Source organism: Leopardus geoffroyi, chromosome C3 (assembly GCF_018350155.1).
Source record: "Leopardus geoffroyi isolate Oge1 chromosome C3, O.geoffroyi_Oge1_pat1.0, whole genome shotgun sequence".
In the NCBI taxonomy this organism is placed as follows: domain Eukaryota; kingdom Metazoa; phylum Chordata; class Mammalia; order Carnivora; family Felidae; genus Leopardus; species Leopardus geoffroyi.
In genome coordinates, this window is record NC_059338.1 from 59,601,172 (window position 1) to 59,623,909 (window position 22,738).

The following is a 22,738-nucleotide window of genomic DNA, read 5'->3' on the forward strand; positions in this document are numbered from 1 at the left end:
CGATGGTGGCCAGAAGGAAGGCGGAAAAATCGGTGAGGGGAGTAGGAGATCTAGGCTCCAGTTAAGGAATGAATAAGGCACAGCGAAGAGAATTACAGTGAAAGGTATCACAATAGCATTGCAGCATGGCGGATGGTAGCTAACTCGTGACGAGCACAGCATAAGGTATAAACTTGTTGAATCGCTATGTTGTACACCGGAAACGAATGTCACATTGTGTCTGGTTCAACTCTACCTCGATTTTTTTTTTTTTAAGGACAGTTCCAAGCAAACCGAGACAAGTTGACCATAGTGTTTCTAAGATGGTCTTCTTTCTTTACTCGTGTAACTCTCATCTTCCCAACCAAATGGTCAATTCTCTGAGCATAGAGCCTTCCTGTCTTCTTCATGACTGTGGCTGTAGTGTGGGTCAGGTGGGGGTTGAGGAGAAGGGAAGGAAGAAGGGGATCCTATTGTGGTCTGGGGTGTGTCAGCAATTGTGGGCAACGCCCTTCTTTTATTGGCTTAGAGAACCTGCCTCTGAGATCATTCCCCTTTTTATTACAAGATGTTAACTTCCTATCTGTTATAGCAGCCCACGCCTTGGTGAGAAGTCCAGGACTTTGTACACCTGCCAAATGGAGAAAGTGGGGGGGGGGTGAGGGGGCGGTGACTGGTTCAAGTCCAGTCCAATAGGTTAGCTCCTCTGCCAGACCAGCTGACGAGCACAATTGGGGGGCCAGGCTGGGCAGAGGTGTGCAGGAAAAGGGAAACCACAGCGACAGAGGGCTGGGCCAGGCCAGAGGCTGCTGTAAATTCAACTAGTCAGCCCCGACCTGTCTGGGGCTCAAGCCAGGCTGGGCTTGGGGCACAGAGGAAGCAAGACCATGGCGAGGAAGATGAGGCCTGTGCTGGGGATGCTCTGTGCAGGTGAGTAGGCTCTTCCCCTGTCCAGGGCCCAGGGGCGGGTGAGACAAGGGGCCTGAGTGCTGACAGTGCCTCCTCAGGGAGGCCCTCCAGTGACATAGTTGAGTTCCTGCTGGGCAGAATTACAGGTTCTGTTGTGCAGGCGGCAGGTTCCAGGCCAGAACCAGGATCAGAATGGTCTGTATATGCGTATCAGTAAATAAAATTCCAGTCCATTTCTGGAATGAATAATTCATAAATTCTCAAGACTGTAAATTCTGATCCCGAATCAGATCACGAGATCAGACACACGATCTGACAATAGGGACTAAGTATTTGAAATCAAGTCCCAGAGAATCCGGAATGTGTGGGTATCGACATGTTCACTACCTGGGGTTTTACCCGCCGCCTTAAAACTAGAGGAAAAGGCAATGGTAAAAGTGATAATATCTCCATCCCACGTAGGGAAACCGAGGCAGAGAGACACTGCAACTTGCTCAGTATCATCCCCAGAGCAAGAGAAGACTCAAACCCTTCAAAAACCAAACTACAAAGGCCCTCTCCCAAGGTCGAAGCCCTTCAGCCCTTCCGATACTCTGGTCGCTGAAAACTTGGCAGATGGGAACACCCTGCAACATAGAAATCAGACATTTGTCAATATAATGGTCAAATCCAAATCCACTGCTGTTAAACAGCAAAGTCATTGCGTGGGACCCATGGAGTGTTTAAGGGTTAGGGCGGAGGCCTTGGTGTTGGGGTACTGGGCACAGGGAGGAAGTAGAATGGAGAACGGAAATTGAGAGACTGGGGCTGAGGGAATTGGAGGAGTATCTCTAATTTAGTGTATTTGGCTATGCTGAGAAATCCCATCAGCCTGCCATCTAGAAACTGTTCCAGGCTTCAGGGATCTGGTAAAAATGGGGAGGAGGTAAAGAGTTATAGCAGGAAACTTAGGAAACCCCAAGGCCTGGGAAGTGGGGCCAAGGTATTCAGCTGTTAGAGCAAGCCCCAGAACCAGCTGGCCTGTCGGCCCAGCGGGCCCCACGCTTCCCATCGCTCAAAACCTGACCTTTAAGCCCTTAGGTGGAGGTCAAGTCCTGGATGTGGACCTGGGAAAGATCCACCAGCTCAGGCTGGCTCAAGCCCCACAAGAGGCCCAAATGACTGGGGGTAGAGAGGCCCTCATGAGCAGGTTAGAGGGCCTCAGTGGTTCATTCCTTCATGGAAACCTCTTCACTGAACGCATGGTTTCTGCAGGGGTCTCAGGAGTGAGGGGTCTGGAATGATCGCAGCCATCAGGGAACCTGTCTCAGCCATCAGTTGCAGACAGTAAGGATGCTTCAAGCCCTGAGGGAGGGAGGCTGAAAGGAAACCACCATCCTCCCCGGACTAGGCCAGGGACGCTCTGAGCCCGAGGTCTTGCCAGGGACGTTTCCCCCTCCGCCACCCCCCTGTACACATCCTTGCATTTGCAGTCTGGCTATACAACCAGTGCATTTTTGGCCTAGCAAACAACTCTAAAACAAAATGCTCACCCGGCTTAGAATGAAAAGTGGCCTTAACTCTGAATTGCCCGGAGGGGTCCATTTTGCCCCTTCCTTTGAGGAGGCATGTGACCCCTGGGGAAACTCCCCCAGCGGAACCAGCTCTTGGGCCTGTGTTCAGACCGGATGATGAAGCGTGCCTTCTGCTGTCATCCCCTTCCCTCTACCCGCCTGGCCTGCCCGGTCCAGCTCCCTGCGTCCACGACCTTTGCCTCCATACCTTACATGAAGGGGGAGGAGCTGGAGCAGTGAGCAGGACAAGCCCCGGTCGGTGGCCAGCTCGGGGCATAGGGACGCTTCGCCAAGTGGAAACATCTGGGGACAAAATGCCCACTGCCATGCACAAGTGAGCAATGAAGGTATTCAAAGGGCATCTGGGTGGCCCTTCCCACCATGTGTCAGGAGAGGACCCCAGAGGAAGGAGCAGGGAAGTCAGGGAGGGGCTCCTGGAGGAAGCGGAGCTTGAGCTGGGTTCCAGAAGACCTATTAGCCTTCCCTCCCACTTCCTTTCTCCACCTGAACCTGCACAGGAAGGACCTAGATTTTGCTGATGTCCTGGGCAGAGCAACACCCCCTCTGAATGAGCCAGTAGGCCCCAGGACTCATCAGACGTTGGGGAGACAGAAATTATGACATACGGTAGGGACCCAAATGGAAGGTGGCATATTAGAAAATTGGAAAACAATATGAAAGCCCACGGGAAATCAGCCTGACAAGACTAGTTCGCCCTTCCAGAGCAAATGTTCCCACCTCCTCCTATCATGGAGCTCTACCCCGTCACAGGCACTGGGCGGGGCCTCTCCCTTCCTGTGCTGACTTTACACGGCGGCGGTGGGGAGGGCAAATTAGTTAACCTCCATCAACCTCCGTTTCCCCGCTCTGTGCAATGGGGGAGGGTAATCTATAATGTGTACAAATGCAGTGTGCCTCCCACAGGGTTATTATGGATAGTAAATGAGTTTGTAAACGTAAAGGCCTTGGAACAGGGCCTGGCGCATAATAAATGCGTTCAATTCAATAAATGCCAGTTATGATTATTACGGATATTATTAGTGCGGGCAAGTGTAAGTTACAGAGAATTAGTAGACTTTGGCAATCAGTCGCCTGAGCGCTGGGGTCTGGTTAGACGTGTGCCAAGAAAGAGTCAGGGTCACCGTGGACGAGTCCTGACTTATCGCCCCTCCCAAAGGCTTCTGGAGAAAACGGCCCAACTCGGACACAGAACTAAGGCTCTTCCCCTCCGGGAGTTTTTCCAGCCACCAGACTCCGTGAGACTTGAAGTGACGGAGGTACAGTTGCAGGAAAAGAGATGTGTAAAGAGGAAGCCGCCCGAGGGAAAATAAAGTCTCTAAGCAGCTCCGCCTGGAGTCACTAACATCTTTGAAGACTTGATAAAAGACACAAAAAAAAAAGCCCCACCTTCCCAGAACTAGAGGAAACCCCTTTGAAGCTTGTATTAGAAAAACTTTGGAAAGTACTGCATTACACAGAGAAACAAAGGAATCTATCATCCCAAAATACAGTAGAGGAGGAAATACATTTTTTCTCCCCCATCCGAAAATATTTCAACAAATCCTTGGATGCTTGATCTAGGCGGGGGGGGGGGGGGGGGGGGAGTTCTTTCCTGGGATCTAGGTGTCCACGTTCCTGAACTGAGGCTGACATGCCATTTTAGATCCCTTCCCTGGGGTCTCTGCTAGAGCCACAATTCCCAGCAGGATAATTTTCCCTAAAAGACTTAACACTTGTCCGCTCTGAAGGTCACACAGGCTCGGAGAGGTCCCTGTGCTCTGCCCTGTCACAGTGCAATAGATCTGAGCTCAGTGTCAAGCTGTATGTCCAAGCTCCTAAGCAGGGACCCGGCCCAGGCTGTGAGGTTTGTGGATTTCGGCCTTAGACGTGCACACCTGAGTAGAATCAGATAAGAGGGTGGCCTTGCACCCAGCGAATCTTGACTCTGAGAGGACGGTACTCAGGCCAGGGCCAGCATGGTGTCAGTGCGGTGTGCTGTGAGATGGGCAGCCCAGCCTTTCACCTGCTCCGTGGGTATGAGCCCTGTTGTCACGCCCATCCCCCGGGCCCGGCTCCCACCAGGGGCCTGGGTACCACCTGCTCCTGGTATCTGAGCACAGGTCAGAAGCCAGCACTCCCAGGGAGGGCTCACGTGCCCGGGGAATTACACAGTCTACCTGCCAGAGATTCGATCAGGATTAAAATGCCCCAGTCCCAGCCGCAGCCTCAAAGGGGAAGGATGTCATGAATGGTCAGCCCAAGGGGAGTACGCGTGCAAAGGGGGAGGAGTGATGGTTTAGGGCAGTGGCTATCAACCCGAGCTGCCCATCACAATCACACGGGGAGTAAAAAACAGAGATGCCCCGGCCCCCCAGACCTTCTGAATCAGAACCATGGGGAGGCAGAATCTGCGTGTCTCCCTGAGGTTGACAGAGTTACCCAGGTGATTCTCACGTGCCATCTATGTTTATGTCATATACTGAAACTTGAAAGAAAGTAGGTGTAATCAACGGTCACCTCTGTTGCCACGGATACTCTGCAAGTGACTCGGCTCAGTTGTGCGCCATCTGGAGACTGTCCTGAGTTACCTTCCGGCCTCTGATTTGGTGTCTTGACTCAGGGGCCCAAGTGCGTGCATTCTCGCACTTTCGCGTGCATAAACGTCCCCCGGGGATCTTGTTAAAATGCAGGCTGATTCGGCAGGGCAGGGCCTGAGATTTCGCATTCCTAACAAGCTCCCAAGGGATGGTGATGCTGAGAAACAGTTTAAGAAACAAGACTCCAGGGCGGAACGGGTTGGTGGGCACAGGTGTGACCCTCATCTTGCCCTTGTCCCGCAGTCCCATCCCCGGGCTTCTGGGTAACGCAGCCACACTGCTGACTGTGAGGTTGGTCCCTGGGAGGCCTGGGGAGAACGCGTCTGGCTCAGGATGTGCTTGTATTCCTGGCAGCCCTTGACCCTGCTCATCCCTCCTTCCGGAAACTATTCTGTCTGCTCCCATGATACTCCCTCTCCTGGTTCTCCTCCTCCGTGCTGGCCTCCTCCTCTCAGGTGTGTTTTGGGGCTTCATTCTCCTCTGCCCACCAGGAAATGTCAGAGCTCCTCACACCTACACCCACTTCTATTTTCACGCTACATCCACATCTTCGGGCGTTACCCGTTTCCAAGGGGCTCACGATTTGTGCCTTCAAACCCGACCTCTCCCCTGAGCTATCTACACCCGCAGATCCAACAGCCCGCATGACCTCTCAACTTAGATGTCTCAGAAGCACTTGCAGACTCACCAGCTGAAAAGCAAGCTCGTAATCTTTTCCCCTAACCTGGCCTTTCTCAGCGGACCCTGCCTCGTAAATGACGCCCATCCGTCCAGGAATGAAAGCCAGAAACCTAGCAGTCATCTGTTAACAGCTTCCTATTGCTGTGTGAGAAACCAGCCCCGGACTGAAAATGATAAAGTAGGCATTTGTTTTGCTCACGACTCTGCCGTTTGGATGGGGCTGGGCAGGGACGCTTGTCCTTGCTCTAGGTGGCATCACCCAGGATGACTTCCCGGGGGTGGAAGGCCCACTTCCAGGCTGGCAAGCTGATGCTAACTCTGGCTCCTCTCTCTACGGGCCCCTCTACAGGGAGGCACAGCCTCTAACTGGCCCGGTGTGCCTGTTTTGCCCCTTCTATCTGTCCTCTACACTGGAGCCAGAACAATCTTTTAAAGTAAAATGATGACATCACTACCCCTACTTAAAGCTCTGCAGTGGTTTCCCACCTACTGCCAGACTCCAATCGTGAGGGTAGGTTCTCCTAATTAGGTTAGATTTAAGTTCTATAGACCCCTGGAATGTTCACCGAACCCCAGCATGTCAGCACTCCGACTGATCCCCGAGACTGCCTCCTATACCTTGGACAGTCCAAAAATTTCTGTCATATCCCCTGTTTACTCCTCGGTTTGGAAACGTATTAATCACTGGCTTTACCTGTAGTATCCACACCTTCCTTTTTTTTTTTTTTTTTTTTTTTCCTGTCTAATCTTCAAAAGTCACAAGTCCCTTTCCTCCATTAATGCCTTCTCAGGTCACTTTGGGCCCCACTGATGTCTTCCTAATAGGAATTTATCGTCTGACCATCACAAAGTATGCCTGGTTTTCCACAATCCACTATAACTTTCTGGTCCACTTTTCCTCTCCAACTCTTTTTTTTTTTTTTTTTTTCTTCAACGTTTATTTTTTTTTTTTTTATTTTTGGGACAGAGAGAGACAGAGCATGAACGGGGGAGGGGCAGAGAGAGAGGGAGACACAGAATCGGAAACAGGCTCCAGGCTCTGAGCCATCAGCCCAGAGCCCGACGCGGGGCTCGAACTCACGGACCGCGAGATCGTGACCTGGCTGAAGTCGGACGCTTAACCGACTGCGCCACCCAGGCGCCCCACCTCTCCAACTCTTTTCATTGAGCCCTCTCCTCACCTCTGAGACTCCCTTTGGTCTGACTTGGGCTTCCATCCTACCAAGCATTCTTAGCTACTGTTATCGACCTGGGAGATTCCACACTGCAGTCCTGTCCTTGGTGATAAAGGCTCTTCTGCCTGCTCCTCTCCTTTTCAGTACTCCCCTCCTCTACCCTCAAAATCAAAAGTCGGCCCTTCCAGGCCGACAACTTCCACAAAACAAAGCTTCTTCCCAACCAGCAGCTGACCTCTCACCCCTCCCGGGTCTCCTTGCGCCCATTTTCGGGCACTCCTTCTCTTCCCTAAGATGGCCGCCACGGAGCACAAGGAAGGCGGCTGGCGTCCCGGCCATGCGGGGCCACCATCATGCTGGGGGGGGGGGGGGGGGGGGGCGGGGGGTCCAGAATAGGTTGGGCCCGAGGAAGGGGGCCCTTGAGGAGGATGGGCCAGAGAGGGGGACCCCTGGATATGGCGGGCCCACGAGGCTCACCACTCAGCTCCCAGCCTCTGGCTCTAGCCAGAACCCACCTGCCTGGCACAGGAAGTGGGGGCCTCATTCCCCAGCATCAGGGGCCGGAAGTGATTGTTGCTGGTGCCCAGATGTGGGGTGAGGGCATCTCTGTCTCCACCGAGCGCTTAGATGGGCTCTTTTTCCGACGTGGCAGAGCTTACCAACCGTACTACTGTTGAAAGTAAGTAGGCCACTTGGCCCTTTGATGCTCACCACCGGGTTCCTTGGACTGAAACCAGTCATTATAGCGCAAGCCGTGATGACAAAAGTTGTGTTGAGGGGGTTGCTGTCAACCAAACCAGGAACCTAGGACAAGAGATTGGCTGAGAGCACATGGCAATGCCTTCCTGGCCATGAAGACTGGGATAAAGATTTGTGGGAACAGGTCAACGCCCATTTGGGCATAGCCAACTACTTTAGCCACAACAGCCCCACAAACAGCATAGTTATGGAATGTAAGACTAACCTGGCTTTAAGCATGCACCTTTCCAAGTCTGCTGTATCCTCTGCCGTGGAAAACCGATGGCAATGCGCGATAACCGAGTATATTATTCACGTGCTAGACTCTAGATAATGCTTGCCTTTCCCCACTAGCAGGGGGTTCTTCATTTTTCTCCTTATCTAACTGTAGAAAGATAAACTGGTTTTCAAACTAATTAGTGCTCTTTTTTCCCTCCCCCGTTTGAGTCTTCACTTCTTTGATGCAAAAAAGAACTGTATCAATTTAGCCATCAAGGCAGATAGCAAGAAAACCCACACACAATAAAACCCCTCAAATTGTCGTCATGGCCTTTTAGACTTGGGCCCCGTTCCACATTTCTGGCCACACGGCATTATAGGACAGCCCAGAATTGCATTGTAGGACAGTCTTGAGGGGACAAGGGGAGGCAACCTGGCTGAAAGAGGGCAGATAGTGGAATTTGTCCTAAACGGCTTCTTTTACTTTCTGGAATGGGCCCCACCTTCTCCATGCCCTGACCTCTGTACAATGCTCTTCCCCCACCCCCATCTCTTCTCCAATTTTCTTGTGGTTCACTCCTGCTCATCCTCTAATGTCAGCTCAAGAGGCTCTCCCTTAGGATCACCTCTTCTCATCCCCAAATTTTGTTATATCCTGTCGCTGAATGTGTAATACTTGTTTTCCATGGCGGTTTTACGTTTGTCTCTGGGATTCTTCATTCCAGTTTGACTCACCCAGAAGATTGAGTGCCGTGAGAGCGGTGACCCTGTCTGTCCCTGCTTGTCATTTTCTCCCCAAAGTCTAGCACAGTGCCTGCAACATGCGTGCCCCGCAGCCATTTGCTGAACAGGCTGTTAATGAATGAGAACCTACCCTTTGGAGCCTCACTAGGCAGCAAGCTGGTTTGTGTATAGTTATCTCCTGTCCTGTCTTTCTTTCCTTCCCTCTTTCTCTAGGCAGTCCCAGCTTCTCTCCAAGTCTCCACTTTCTAATCTCATCTGCTTCTATCAAAAGTCACCCATTCTAGGGACGCCTGGGTGGCTCAGTGGGTTAAGTGTCCGACTCTTGATTTGGGGTCGGGTCATGATCTCATGGTTCGTGAGTGTGAGCCCCACATCGGGCTTTGTGCTAACAACCCAGAGCCTGCTTGGGATTCTCTCTCTTCTCTCTCTGCCCCTCCCCCGCTAGCATTTTCCTCCCCTCCCCCTCCCCCCGCAACAAAATAAACTTAAAAAAAATAATAAAAGCACTTCAAAAAAAAAAAAAAGTTACCCATCCCGAGTGCCTTTCCAGGGTCTGATGGATAAGAGGGATTAATTAAGGAGATGGGTCGGTCCTGCAGGTGAGAGGAAGAGAGTCGCCCAGTGTGTCCCCCCTCCTCCCCAGACAGCACTTGCATTCAGCAGCTTCAGTGTCGCCCCTCAGTGGTAGGGATTTCAGTATTGAGAAAGCTGCTGGCAGACATATTCCACCCGGAGGCTCTTATAGAGGGTGTTGCCCCTCAAACTCCTCTGTGTTGGCAGAGCCCAGGTCTTACCCCCCCACCCCCACCCCGCCCCCCGCCTGCTGGGCTTGTCTCTGTTCCCAGCTAGCCCTGTCCCTGGAGCAGCCCTCTCTGCCCCAGCACCAGCTGTCACACTTGGAGCCCGCCTCCTTCCTGAGGTGCCTCCCTCCCCTGTGCCACCCGGTGGCCTTTGGGCTGCTTCCTCATTTTCTGCCCTGGTGAGTCAGGGATGCCCTAAACACCTGGCACGGGCGGGACACAGTCACAGATAGGGGCTCCCACGTAGGGACTTGTCTCTCCGCACACATGGAAGCAGCTGACACTCGCCGTGAGCACGGCTAGTCCCATAGGACCTGATCCCACCCTTCTCGCCCGGGGGGGAGTCTTGCTTTTTCTGGCTGCTTCTTCTACGTTCTTACACATACAAGTTCAGCATAGTGAATTGCCTCCTGCGGGGCGGGGCAATTCCAAGTCCCGCCTCCTCAATGAGCCTTTCTGTTACAATCCTTCTTGGGGTGGTAACACTGCCCCTCCCGTCCCTCCCCCTACACTTGACTCCCTAGACACTTGCACTTAATTAGGCTCCGTTAGGCTGCCCCTCTGACTCCTTCCTGTGCAGGGACTGTGCCCCAGGCCACTTGTTTTTAAGTTTATTTATTTTGCACGAGAGAGGGAGAGAGAGAGAGAGAGAGTCAGTGGGGAAGGGCAGCGAGAGGGAGGGAGGGAGAGAATCCCAAGTAGGCTCTGAGCCGTCAGCACCGAGCCTAAGGCAGGGGCCCGTGACCCCAAGCCCAAGTAGGACGCTTAACCGACCGAGTCGCCCGGGCGCCCCAGTCCACAAGGTGTCATGAGCACCCAGCTCTGTAGAAACCTTGGTGGGGGAGCTGGCAGGCAGTGGCGACAAGAGAAATGGGAGACACCCTGCCAGCAGGAGCGTGCCATCTGCCTGCACGCACCAGCCGTCAGAAGATTGTGTGTGCAGGAGAGAAGCGTGCCGCCTGAAGCAGGTCTGGACAAGCCTGCGAGCAGGCGGGGGCTGGGACGGTTCCGGTGGTTTCTGGAGGAGGTCCCAGTGGTTTCTGCTCACTTCCCCAGCGCCTGGCCCTGAAGTAGGACCCTGGCGAAATTCATTGACTCGATTAGAAGTTACGGATCCCTACACGTCCAGGCTGACAAATGCTAAGTTCTAACCACCGCGGCCACCAGTGGAGGCAGTACAGACCCCTCCCCCCCTCCCCAGGCCCTGTGAGCTGCTCCTCCCCCTCTAGGGGACTAACACTTCCTCAAGGCCAGAGCCAGCGCCTTGCCCTGGGGCGGGTGGGGTCACCTCTGGCCTCGGGGCACCTCCTTAACCGTGTGGTTTCTCAGAGCAGATGGATTTTCCTAAGTGAAAACCTCACTGCCAGTTCCCCAGGGGTTCCAATAATGCGCTGCGTTGGCCTCAAGCGGCCAGTTCCATCAAACATTTCATTATCCTCCTTGGATGTATTACTTTCCGGTGAGCTCTCAGGAGACAGTTTATTATCTTCTTAACAAACCTTAATTATTTACAAGCAGTCATCAGGGCTTCGGGCTGGGTCTCCGACCCCACCCTTTTAGGGAGGTTCAATGGACCTTTCTCCTTTCCAACTGGGGCGTCTTCCCCTCTGGTGGGGGGGGGGGCTCTTTTGGTCCTTTATTTGATTTTTTGGCATGTTTCTAGCAATCGGTAAGACAGGTTCTCCAGCAAGTTTCTCTCGGTGTGAATCCCACCCATCTTTCAAGCTCAGATTCTCTACAACTGTTTATTTGCTGTGGAAGAGTGCTTGCTTGAGCACCTCCTTGGTGGGGCCCTTTGTTGAGCCCTGGGGACACAAAGATGAGGAAAACAGAGTAGCAGAGGGGGAAGACGTGACAATCTAGAATGCTGGTATAGTTCTTGCCCCTGTGCCAGGGTAGAGGACATGCATGCTAACTATGGTAAGCCATGCAATCCCCCCCAACAACCTTGAGTTAGGTAATACTGTTATCCTCGTTTCATAGCTGGGAAAATGGAGGCACAGAAAAGTTAATTAAGTTGGTTAAGGTCACACAGAAAAAGAGGGGTGCCGAGGTGGCTCTGTCGGTTAGGTGTCCAACTTTGGCTCAGGTCATGATCTTTCGGTTCGTGGGTTCGAGCCCCGCGTCGGGCTCTGTGCTGACAGCTGGGAGCCTGGAGCCTGCTTCAGAGTCTGTCTCCCTCTCTCTCTCTGCCCCTCCCCGCTCACGCTCTGTCTCTCTCTCTTTCAAAAATAAATAAACATTAAAAAAAAACTTTTTAAATTTTTTTTTCAACGTTTTTATTTATTTTTGGGACAGAGAGAGAGAGCATGAACGGGGGAGGGGCAGAGAGAGAGGGAGACACAGAATCGGAAACAGGCTCCAGGCTCTGAGCCATCAGCCCAGAGCCTGACGCGGGGCTCGAACTCACGGACCGCGAGATCGTGACCTGGCTGAAGTCGGACGCTTAACCGACTGCGCCACCCAGGCGCCCCAAAAAAAAACTTTTTTAAAGTAAGAAAGAGGATGGCAGCCTGGGCAGTTTGGCTCCCGCATTTGGGCCCTTGGCCACTCTGCCACTTGTGTTATAAACTTTCATGAGACAGAAGTGCTAAGAGGCAGGTACTCCTGGGTGGCAGGTGGCACAAAGGAGAGAGGCATCCACTCTGCTTGGGAGAGCCTGGACCTTCCCTCTAGGACAGTGGACCCACTCTAAACTTCTTCCTCAGCAAACCATGGCACCAGGAGATTCTGATTCCTTCCAAGAGGAAGGAATCCCACTTTGTCTGTCCCAGACAGACTCGCTCTCCCCCTTTGTCCTTGGAGAGGTTAACACAACACTGACCATTTTTAACCCCTTGTGGGGAATTAGCTGAGTCAGTTGGATACTCTTCACGAATAGAAGGGCTCGGTCTTGAGGAGAACCTTGAGGGGGGTGAGGGTGAGAGAGAACCCTTTGAGCATGAGGCAGGCCACTCTCAGGCAGCAGCAGGAAGGGGGCAGCAGCTGTTCGGGGCAGGGTGGGTTCTGGGCAGATAGAAAGGAGATACTGGATAACTGGAAGGCTCTAGAGATGAACTTCTCTACTTCCTACTTTTCTCATCACAGATTAGATGTCCCGTCCGGCACTTTTGTCTCACTCGCTGAGTAGGGATGCAAAGATCCCATAGAAGAGGAAAACAAAGGCTGCAGTATTAAAAAAACATTGTTTAAGTCATGAAACATATATTTTTAAAAAGGCACAAACCTCTCTCAGCCCTTCAGTCTCCTTTAGCCCCCACAGCCCCTTTTCTCTCTCTCCCTTTTTTTTTTTTTATGTTTATTTACTTTTGAGAGAAAGAGAGACAGAGGCGTGAGCAGGGGAGGGGCAGAGAGAGGGGGAGACACAGAATCCGAAGCAGGCCCCAGGCTCCGAGCTGTCTCCAGGCTCTGAGCTCTCAGCACAGAGCCCAAGGCGGGGCTCGAACTCACAGACTGTGAAATCATGACCTGAGTGTCATTACAGAGCCCAAGGCGGGACTCGAACTCACAGACCGTGAGATCATGACCTGAGCCAAAGTCGGCCGCTTAACCGACTGAGCCATGCAGGCGCCCCCCTCTCTCTCCCTTTTGGCAAAAGCCGTCCTCTTCCTCTCCTCCCATTTGCTCTTGAACCCATTTCCCAGGCTCCATCCCTCTCCACTCCGTGGAATCTGCTCATACCAAGGTCACCTCCATGTGACCACAGCCAGTGGTCATCTCTCGGTTCCCAGTTCCCTGGCCCAACAGATGGGCAGCATCGGAGTGGTTGGCCCCCTCTGCGTTCATGAAACGCTTCCTGTGCGGCCTCTGGGAAATGCTTTCTCTTGGCTCTCTTCCTAGCCCCCTGGCCAGTTCTCTTTCTCTCTTGCCGGTTTCCCCTCATTTTCGCCACCACTAAGCACTGGAGTGCCCCAGGGCCCCGTCCCGGATATCTGCCCTGTCTTTGTGCCCTTCTCTGTTTTCCTCCCCATCCTCTGGCCTTCAAAGACCTCTCCGGGGGAACTTCAGACTTGCACAACCGTCTCCTCAACACCTAGGCGTCTAATAAGCATCTCAAACTTCACATGTCCACAAACAAACTCCAGATCTTCCCCCGGAAACCTGCCCCTCCCTCAGCCTTCGTCTTCTCCGTAAATGACAATCCCACCCTCCCAGTTGTTCAGGCCAAATCCTGTACGGATCCTTGCCTCCTCTTTTCCTCTAACATGTCAAATCTAATGTGCAGCCAAATCCCATTGGCTCTATTTTCTACATCCATTCGAATGTGGATCACTTCTCTCCACCGCCACCACCACGACCTCCTGCGCCCAAGCCACCATTTGCACTCATCTGGACTGTTGAAATAGCCCCTTGAATGTTGGCCCTGCTTCCGTTCTGTTCCCCAATATCTTCCTTCCTTTCACCTCGCTTCAGCCAGGATGATGCTTTAAAAATGTATGTCAAATATGGGAAGGCAAGCGGGTGCAGCCACTCTGGAAAACAGTATGGAGGTGCCTCAAAAAACTAAAAATAGAACCACCCTCCGACCCAGCAATGGCACTACTAGGTATTTAGCCAAGGGATACAGGTGTGCTGTTTCGAAGGGACACAGGCACCCCCATGTTTATAGCAGCTCTATCAACAATAGCCAAAGTATGGAAAGAGCCCAAATGTCCATCGATGGATGAATGGATAAAGAAGATGTGGTGTGTGTGTATATACATATATATATATATATATGGTGATATATATATATATATATATATATATATATATATATATGGTGATATATATATATATAATGGAGTATTACTCAGCAATCAAAAAGAATGAGACCTTGCCATTTGCACCTATATGGATGGAACTGGAGGGGATTATGCTAAGTGAAATTAGTTAGTCAGAGAAAGACAAAAATCATATGACTTCACTCACATGAGGACTTGAAGAGACAAAACAGATGAACATAAGGGAAGGGAAACAAAAATCATATAAACACAGGGAGGGGGACAAAACAGAAGAGACTCAAAAATATGGAGAACAAACTGAGGGTTGCTGGAGGGGTTGTGGGAGGGGGGATGGGCTAAATGGGTCAGGGGCCCTCAGGAATCTACTCCTGAAATCACTGTTGCACTAGATGCTAACTAATTTGGATGTCAACTTAAAATTAAATTAAAAAAACGTATGTCACATATATTACCTCTGCTTAAATCCCTCCCAAGGGCTTCCCACGCCTCCAGAGTAAAATCTGAAGCCCCAAATATGTGCTACAAGACCCTTCTCTGTCTCATCTCTCCTCCTCACTCCCCTCCCACCCTTGTGTCTTCGTTGCTGTTCCTCGCTGGACCACACTTACTCCTGCCTAGAAAATTCTCATGACACGTATCCACGTGGCTTTCTGCTCCAACCGCCCATTGCTACAAACCAAACCACCCAAGACTTTGTGTCTTAAAACAATGCCAACATGTATTTTGCTCAGGAATCCTCACTATGGGCGGGTTCTGCAGGGTCCGTTCGGTCCTGCTTCCCTCGATGGCTGGGCTTGCTCAGTTACATGCTGGGAAGTGAGGGTGGCTGCCCGGACACCTCCGCTGGGGGCGTGTCCCAAATACCTGCACGTGCTCTTTCCATGTGGCCGCTTCACTTCCTCGCGGAATGTTGATTTAGGTCCTCAGAGTGAGCATCTCAAGAGGGCCAGGCAAAGCTTATGGCCTCTTACAGGTTAGCTTGAGGAGCCATATGGTGAAACTCACACTGTAGTCACAGCCTCACCCAGATCCAAGAGGAGGGGACACGGAGGAGAGTCACCATCATGTGGTAAGATGAGCACACATGATGGGACATACTCGCGTGGCCGCACTGGTTTCCTCACCTTGTCCTGATAAACTTATGTAGAATAAACTCACCAGGGACACCTTTTCCCGACAAACCCCGGGGAATACCTTCTATCTCTTTACCTTGATCTAATCTTATTTATAAAACTCCTTACCACCTTTAAGCGCTGCGTAAAAATGTGTTCAATGAATGACTACATCATCATCACAACGAAAAAGATGGTGAGGACTATTTATCAAGAGCCGTCTATGTGACGGGGACTAAAAAATATATATATTTACGCGTCTTATCCCATCAAGTTCTCCCAGAAGCTCTAGGAAGTATCCGCGTTCCTACTTGATGGATGAGAAAAGTTCACGCAGCTGGTAAGAGGTGGGGCTGAGGCTCAAAGCTGGGCTTTTAGCTACCACACTACCGCACAATGCATTTGACTTTGTGGTGCTGCGGGATGGGTATAGGGTGGACCAAGGTCCACGTTTGTCTTCGCCTTAGTCTTGGAGGAGAACAGCTGGTGCGCCACGGCCAAGATCGCAGTGTGATCTTGTCCGGCTGCGAGTGCAGGGGGAGGATGTCCCTGGGTATTCCCTCAGAAGCCCTATGGGCTGGGCAACGAGTGGCTATGCCGTATCATTTACTTCTTCCCGCTTCCCACTTTCTTAACAGTCTGGGTGACTGCCAACGCCATCATTGTGGAAACCCCCCGGAATGTTCTCCGGGCTGCCCGGGGAAACAGCGTTACCCTTCCGTGTACCTATCACACTTCTGCCTCCAACCGAGATGGACTTGTGCAATGGGACAAGCTTCTAAGGAGTCACTCGGTAAGGATCCTTAAAAAATACTCCTGTCATGGGAATGCGTATTACCTGACCACGACCTCTTAGGGGACAAGCACTAAAGAGTCTTTCAATAAATGTTAGAATAAACGTTAACACCCAGGCTGGGCCGACGGGAGGAAGCAGTGAATGTTGGCCCCGGGGAGGGGTCCTTTATCATGAAAAAGTGACCTTCTCTAAAATATCCTTCTGCTGGGCAAGTCTCACGTGACCTAAATTGTGTCATTCGAGACCGTCATTCCTTTTCACGAGCACAGAGCTCTCCCTGAGACCAGATTTTATAGGCAGCATATTCCAGGCTGTTCTGCCCCTTGCATTTTTCACTTAATATCGTTCCCGGAGAGCTTCCTGTATCAGTTAATAGAGAGCGCCCGCATTCCTTAAGAGCTCATAGGAGTCCATTGTGTGGAGACACTGTTAATATTTAACCAGCCCCGCAGTGATAGGCACTTGTTTCTTCCCAATCCTCCAATTACCAGTAATAGCCATTTCCATATGTCATTGTGTTCGTGCACAGGTAGAATGCGCTCCCAGAGAGGGTAAATGCTTTTACGATTCACGGAGGCTACCAAGCTGCCCCCCACGGGGCAGCATTTTGTGTTCCACCAGCAGGGCCCGAGTGCCTGTTTCCCCACAGCCTCAACTGGGTGAATGTGTGTGTCTAAATAACACATGCTTGACAGAAGACCTCGGGGGAGGGGAAGGGGGGGGACAAAAAAAGTCACAGAGAGGGAGGGAGGCAAACCCTAAGAGACGCTTGGATCCGGAGAACAAACTGAGGGTTAAGGGGGCATGGGGGAGAGGGGAAAGTGGGTGATGGGCACGGAGGAGGGCGCTTGTCGGGATGAGCACCGGGTGTGGTAGGGAAACTGATTTGTCAATAAGTGACATTAAAAAAGTAAATATATAAATAAATAACACATGCATAGGACCGAAGTTGAAGCAGTAAAAAGGTACCCAGAGTGAAAGTCTGTCTCCCTCATACCCTAAACCCCCAGTCTCCTGTTCCCCTCACCAGAGGGAACCACCCTTAACAGTTTGGGGGTGGCCTTCAATACAGGCCATACACAAATACAAACGTACGTGTAGACTTATGTATGTGCACATATACATATATGAATATGTATGTTTACATAGACTACACATACATCGTTCTGCACTTGGCTTTTTTCTGTTAATACGTACCATGAAGATCTTTTCATACGTCAGTACATTTATATCTATCTCATTTTCTAACCATCTGCATTGTGTTTCATTTTAGGAATGTGCTATTTGTACCAACGATAGACATTTGATTTGTTTCCTATATTTTGCTGTTACAAGTAATGCTGCAGTAAATCTCTCTATATGAGTGTCTATGGATATATATATATATATACACACATATATAATAGCATGAAGGTATATTTAAATTATATACATATAGGATCAATTATTTAAAACGGAATTTCTGGCTCCTAGGTGGCTCAGTCGGTTGAGCGTCCAACGCTTGGTTTCTGCTCACAGTTTGTGAGTTCGAGCCCCTCATTGGGCTCTGCACTGACAGCCCGGAGCCTGCTTGGGATTCTCTCTCTCCCTGTCTCTCTCTGCCCCTCCCTCTCTCCCAAAAATAACTCAATAAAAACAAATTTTTTAATGGAACTTTTGAGTCACAGCATATGTGAACTTAAAACTTTTATAAATAAAATCGAATGGCTCTCATTAGATGTCATGGCAATGTCCACTCTCACCAACACGAGGGCACCTCCTTCTCCAACACAGAGCATTCTCCAGACTGTTTGATATTTGCCATGTTGATAAGTGAAAAAGGTATCTCGTTATTGATCAAATTCACATTTCTCTAATTTTAAGAGGTGGAGCACCTATTTGATTTTTTTAATTTTATTTTTGGGGGGGGGGGAAGAAAAAAGAACATCCAAAATTTATTCTCCAGCAGACAGACAGCATCAGCTGGTAAAACTACAGGGGTTTCTCTCCTGGCTTCACAAGGCATTATTTGCTTACCAGTGAGAAAGCCTCTGGTGTGTTCTTTGTAACAATATCCACTTCACGGTATAAATGGGCACCAGGATTGTGTTCCACTTACAATTCAGGAGGAAACGCACAACGTGGCAAAAAAAAAAAAAAATTTTTTTTTTTTTTTTGTTTTGGATCCTAAACTCAGGGGCAATCACGCACACATTTTTTTTTTAATGTTTATTTTTGAGAGAGAGACAGAGTGCGAGCAGGTGAGGGGCAGAGAGAGAGAGAGGGAGATACAGAATCTGAAGCGGGCTCCAGGCTCTGAGCTGTCAGCACAGAGCCCGATGAGGGGCTTGAACTCATGAACTGCCTGACCATGACCCGAGCCAAAGTCCGATGCCTGACCGACTGAGCCACCCAGGCGCCCCCAGACAAACTTTTGATAACAGTCTTGATCTCCTTTTCCACATAGACGGAGACCCCCTCCCAGAAATTAGGGTCTTTCTTTCTCCTTCCTTTGTTAAACATTAGAGCCATATTTCCTCATTTTCTCATGCTTAGCATTACATATACAAAAAGGGGGGAGAGGTTAAAAAATCACAAAAGTATCTTGAATGTCCCCCACTCCCCAAACGTGCCTGCCAGAGGGGTGAGCATTAGGGCCCTGGAATACCCAGAGTGAAGGCATTTAGCTTTCTCCCTGACAGGAAAGAAGGGGTGACCCAGGACACCCAGGGCCTACAGCAGAAGGACGGATGGTAAAGGAGAGGAAATCGTGGCCTGCTGCACCTGTCTGTGGCTCCAGGGACGCTGATGGGCCACGGGCACACGTCCTATTTCCGGAATCCTAGCAGGAAAACCTAGAGAGGGAAGCTGCTGCCTTCAGCCTGAGAAACTGAAGGATGTCTCTTTCACCACCACGTGGGTTCAGCCAAGCAGATGTAAAGTCTGCCAGGCACCTCCCCGAGTGCTTAAACACTAAAGCTCTTCCGGATGGATCCCTCCCCTCCTAAAGGGTCTGAGGCAATCCCCTTGAGAGTAAGCAGGGGTGCAGAGGAAGGGATTCGCTCTGTGTTCTCAGGGAGATTCGTGTGACACGGGCGAGGGGATGGGTGATCAGGGAGAAGCTACAGGATAGCTGTGATTGGAAGGGCGGTTGGGGCATGAAGAGTCCGGGGCAGAGCCAGCAGGGCCGAAAAGAGCCGAGCTGGGAAGGATCTGCGTCCACCGACCGGTCCACAGCCGAGACCGTCCCTCGTCTCCCGCCCTGATGCTCCGCCCCTTCTATCTGTCCCCTCCGGGGCGGTCACAGTGACGCCCTGCCCGGCAGGGGGCACTCCATTAGCCAGCTCGAGTGCCCTGGCACAGGCTGCGTCTGCCCGAACACTAGGCCTCCTTTTTCTAATTTCCCCAAAGGACACGGGCGGCGGCACCCCTGACACTGTGGCCACGCTCCCGTCTCTCCCCAGCGTGCTCTGCCCGCTGCCTCCGCCAAGCCCCTGGCATCACCAGCCACTTCTCTTCCGCTGACTTCAATGTGCTCCTCCGGCCTCCGGTTTCATCTCGCGCTAGCAGCGCCCACTATCAACCTCTTTCAACCTCCGTCTCGAATCTTCCTCCCTTGGCCTTTCGGCAGTCTCATCCTGGGTTTTCTTCCTGCCTCTCTGACCTCCCCTTGACCTTTCAGAACGAAGTAACCCGGCACTTGGCGCACCTTCTTCATTTACCTGGGGCGGCTTCATGTGGCCCACGGCTCAGTCAACATCTAGGTCACTGACGCCCAAGCCCCCATCCCTTGGAGCCCAGCTCCTACCGAACTCCCCCCCCCCCCCCCCCCCTGCTCCCCGCCCCCGTGTCCCATCAACACGTCAGGCACATCACGTTTAGCACAGAATGAAGTTTGTCTTAGAACATTCTCTCTCTCGGGGCACCTGGGTGGCTCAGTCGGTTAAGCATCTGACTCTTAATTTGGGCTCAGGTCATGATCTCCGTGTTCTCGGTTGGTGGGATGGGGCCGCACATCAAACTCTGCACTGAGCACGGAGCCTGCTCGAGATTCTCTCCCTCTCTCTCTCTGCCCCTCCCCTCAAAATAAATAAACGTTAAAAAACCCATTCTCTCTCTAGGTGTTTCCTCTCTTGGAAGTGACATCACCACACACCCAAATATCCGGGCCAAAGACTCTCACCCTTGACGTCTGCCACTCCCCAACCCTATACATTTAATACGCCCCAAGTCCCATTGTCTGCCCCCTTCACCCTCCTCAAATTCACTCATCTTCCCATCTGCATGGGCACAGCCTTACCTCAAGACCCATCACTTGTCATCTGAATTGCTAACTGCAGATTTCCTAACCGCCTTTCCTTCTCCTTCTAATTCATTTCCCACCCTGGGTTGAAATACGCAGGCTCTCCATGCTTTGGGGGTAAAATGCAAACTATTCAGGCCCATATACCCAGAGCCTGCAATCTGGTAACATAGAATCACCAGACTTCAGGCTCTGAAGCCGGAACATCTGGTTCAAATCCCTGCCCTGCCATTCAGTTAACCATGTAAACTTGGGAGAAGTCCTTAACCTCTCGGTGCCTTGCTTTCCGCATGTGTGAAATGGGTGTAATCATAATACCTCCATCATGGGGGTATTGTGAGGATTAAGTGAGATAATACATACAAAGTGCTTAGAAGAGTAGCCAGCATGCAACACGTGCTCAGTAAACAGCAGTCTGATCTTCATTGCTACCTGCCCGTGGCTCACCTCCCACCCACCCTTAACTACACACTCACCTCCTTTCCTATGAACCACTTGGGGTTGACCCAGAGCTTCCCACTCCGAGGACCTTCCCCGTTGTTCTCCGTTTGCCTAAAATGCCAGATACGTCTGTCTTCCTCCAACAGGCACCGCCCCAACTTCCCAGCCCTTTGCCTGGCCGGTTCTCCTTTGTCCTTTGGGGTCCAAGGCACTGTCTTCCGGGAACTCTTCCAGGAAGGCTTCCCTGATTTCCCAGTTTAGAAGCAATACCTCTCTTCTGAGATCCCATAGCTAATTATCGGGCGTTGTTAACATCGGGTTGCCTATCGCTCTTGTTATTCTTTAAGGGCAGAAATCATGAGTGACCCGTTTTTTTGTTGTTGTTGTTGTTGTTGTTTTTAAAATTTTTTTTTCAACGTTTTATTTTATTTTTGGGACAGAGAGAGACAGAGCATGAACGGGGGAGGGGCAGAGAGAGAGGGAGACACAGAATCTGAAGCAGGCTCCAGGCTCTGAGCCATCAGCCCAGAGCCCGACGCGGGGCTCGAACTCACGGACCGCGAGATCGTGACCTGGCTGAAGTCGGACGCTTAACCGACTGCGCCACCCAGGTGCCCCGAGTGACCCGTTTTTGAATGTCAGGCACACCTAGTAGGTCCTCAGGAACAATTATGTCTAGTGCTCACAGCAAACCTAGCATGTCGGGCAAAGCCCTAACTGCTTTGCATATATTATCTACTGTCCTCCTCACAAAAATCGTACAAAATACGCGTTATTATTTTGATCTCCATTTTGTAGAGGAGGAAACAGGGAGGTCAGCATTTTGCTCAAGGTCATACAACTGGTAAGTGGAGGAACTGGAATTTGAATAGAGGCAGTCTGGCTAGAAAGTAGTGATCTGAGCCAGTGTCATGTTCGTTTTGGTAAACAACGAGTATATCAACGAATGAACATATTCCAAAGGCACGAGTCAAGTAAATAAAGTGGGCTTGGAAGCCGAGGGGGGCTGCCTAACACCACGTATGGCACATAATAGATGCTCAGTAAATATGGGTTGGCTGAATGAATGAGAACAGACAATGGACTGAAATTGAATGGGTAAGAGAGAGGCCAGAACTGCCACTTGTACGAAAGGCGACAGTGTGGGGGTCTGAGAAGGCCCCATTTATCCCCATGTGCTCCTGCGGTATGAACGGCCTACCTGCCCAGCTCTTCCAAAATTTTCGTTAAAAATATACATGCACAATAAAGGGATCCGCAAACGGGCACCACGTATTAGAGCTGTTTGCTCTGATGGGTTGGTGTGTCAGCACTTTGGGCTTGGGAACGATGGGTGAGGGTGGTCAGCACGGGCTGCAAGCTCCGTGCTGAGACTTGGGGTAAGACCGAGTGCCGTTTCTTCTTCCTCCCAGGAAATGGTGCTCATCTGGAAATTTTTGACCCAAACCCTCATCAGTGGTGAACTTTACAAGGACCGAGTCAATGTATCTGGCAACGCTGAGATCTCAGATGCCTCCATCACTATCGGTCAGCTGACTATGGAAGACAATGGCACCTACGAGTGCTCAGTGTCACTGATGGAGGACCTGGGAGGCACCCCAAAGTCACGTGTCCAGCTCTTAGTCCTCGGTGAGTGTCTCCATCTCTTTCCTGGGCCAGCAGGGCCGTGGTGCAGGGAGGGGTGCAGGGAGGAGGAGCTCCCTGGTGGTCAGGTAAAGCCAGATTCCCCCAGGGCTTCCCTTTTTATTCTGAGCTGTGTCCACCAAGGACAGTTCCCCAGGCAGAGGAGAAGGCCGTTTGGAGTGGCCCCCGGAGTCAGGCCTGGGAAATTCTGTCCCTGCTCTGTCCAGCGCTCTTCCCCATGCCCCAAGCTCTCTTCCTTTTCAAGGCGAACTTATTAGGGAGAAGCAAAGAGAAATCGCAGATCCTAGATAAGGGCTCTCACTGTGCCTTTCTGTGGTGCTGAGGGCCAGACATCTACTTTAGTA

The 22,738-nt window shown here is 51.2% G+C and overlaps 1 protein-coding gene and 1 long non-coding RNA gene across 4 annotated transcripts in view; one reads left to right on the top strand and one right to left on the bottom strand.

Annotated features, from left to right (window-relative positions):
• Nucleotides 1–657: 657 nt before the first annotated feature.
• Nucleotides 658–22,738, top strand: part of GPA33 (glycoprotein A33) — a 49,557-nt gene continuing 27,476 nt past the window's right edge. For all 3 annotated transcript variants that reach the window (XR_006705969.1, XM_045453065.1, XM_045453067.1), the window contains exons 1-3: nucleotides 658–909; nucleotides 15,870–16,024; nucleotides 22,163–22,379. Coding sequence is in view for 2 of the 3 variants with exons in the window: in XM_045453065.1 (XP_045309021.1) it covers nucleotides 867–909; nucleotides 15,870–16,024; nucleotides 22,163–22,379 (415 nt within the window). In the remaining variant the exon portion in view is untranslated. The remainder of the gene's footprint in view (nucleotides 910–15,869; nucleotides 16,025–22,162; nucleotides 22,380–22,738) is intronic.
• Nucleotides 5,835–8,073, bottom strand: LOC123585187. Its single transcript, XR_006705970.1, has 2 exons — nucleotides 6,867–8,073; nucleotides 5,835–6,617 (listed from the first exon to the last, which is right to left on the bottom strand). It is a non-coding gene; the product is annotated as an uncharacterized LOC123585187 (long non-coding RNA).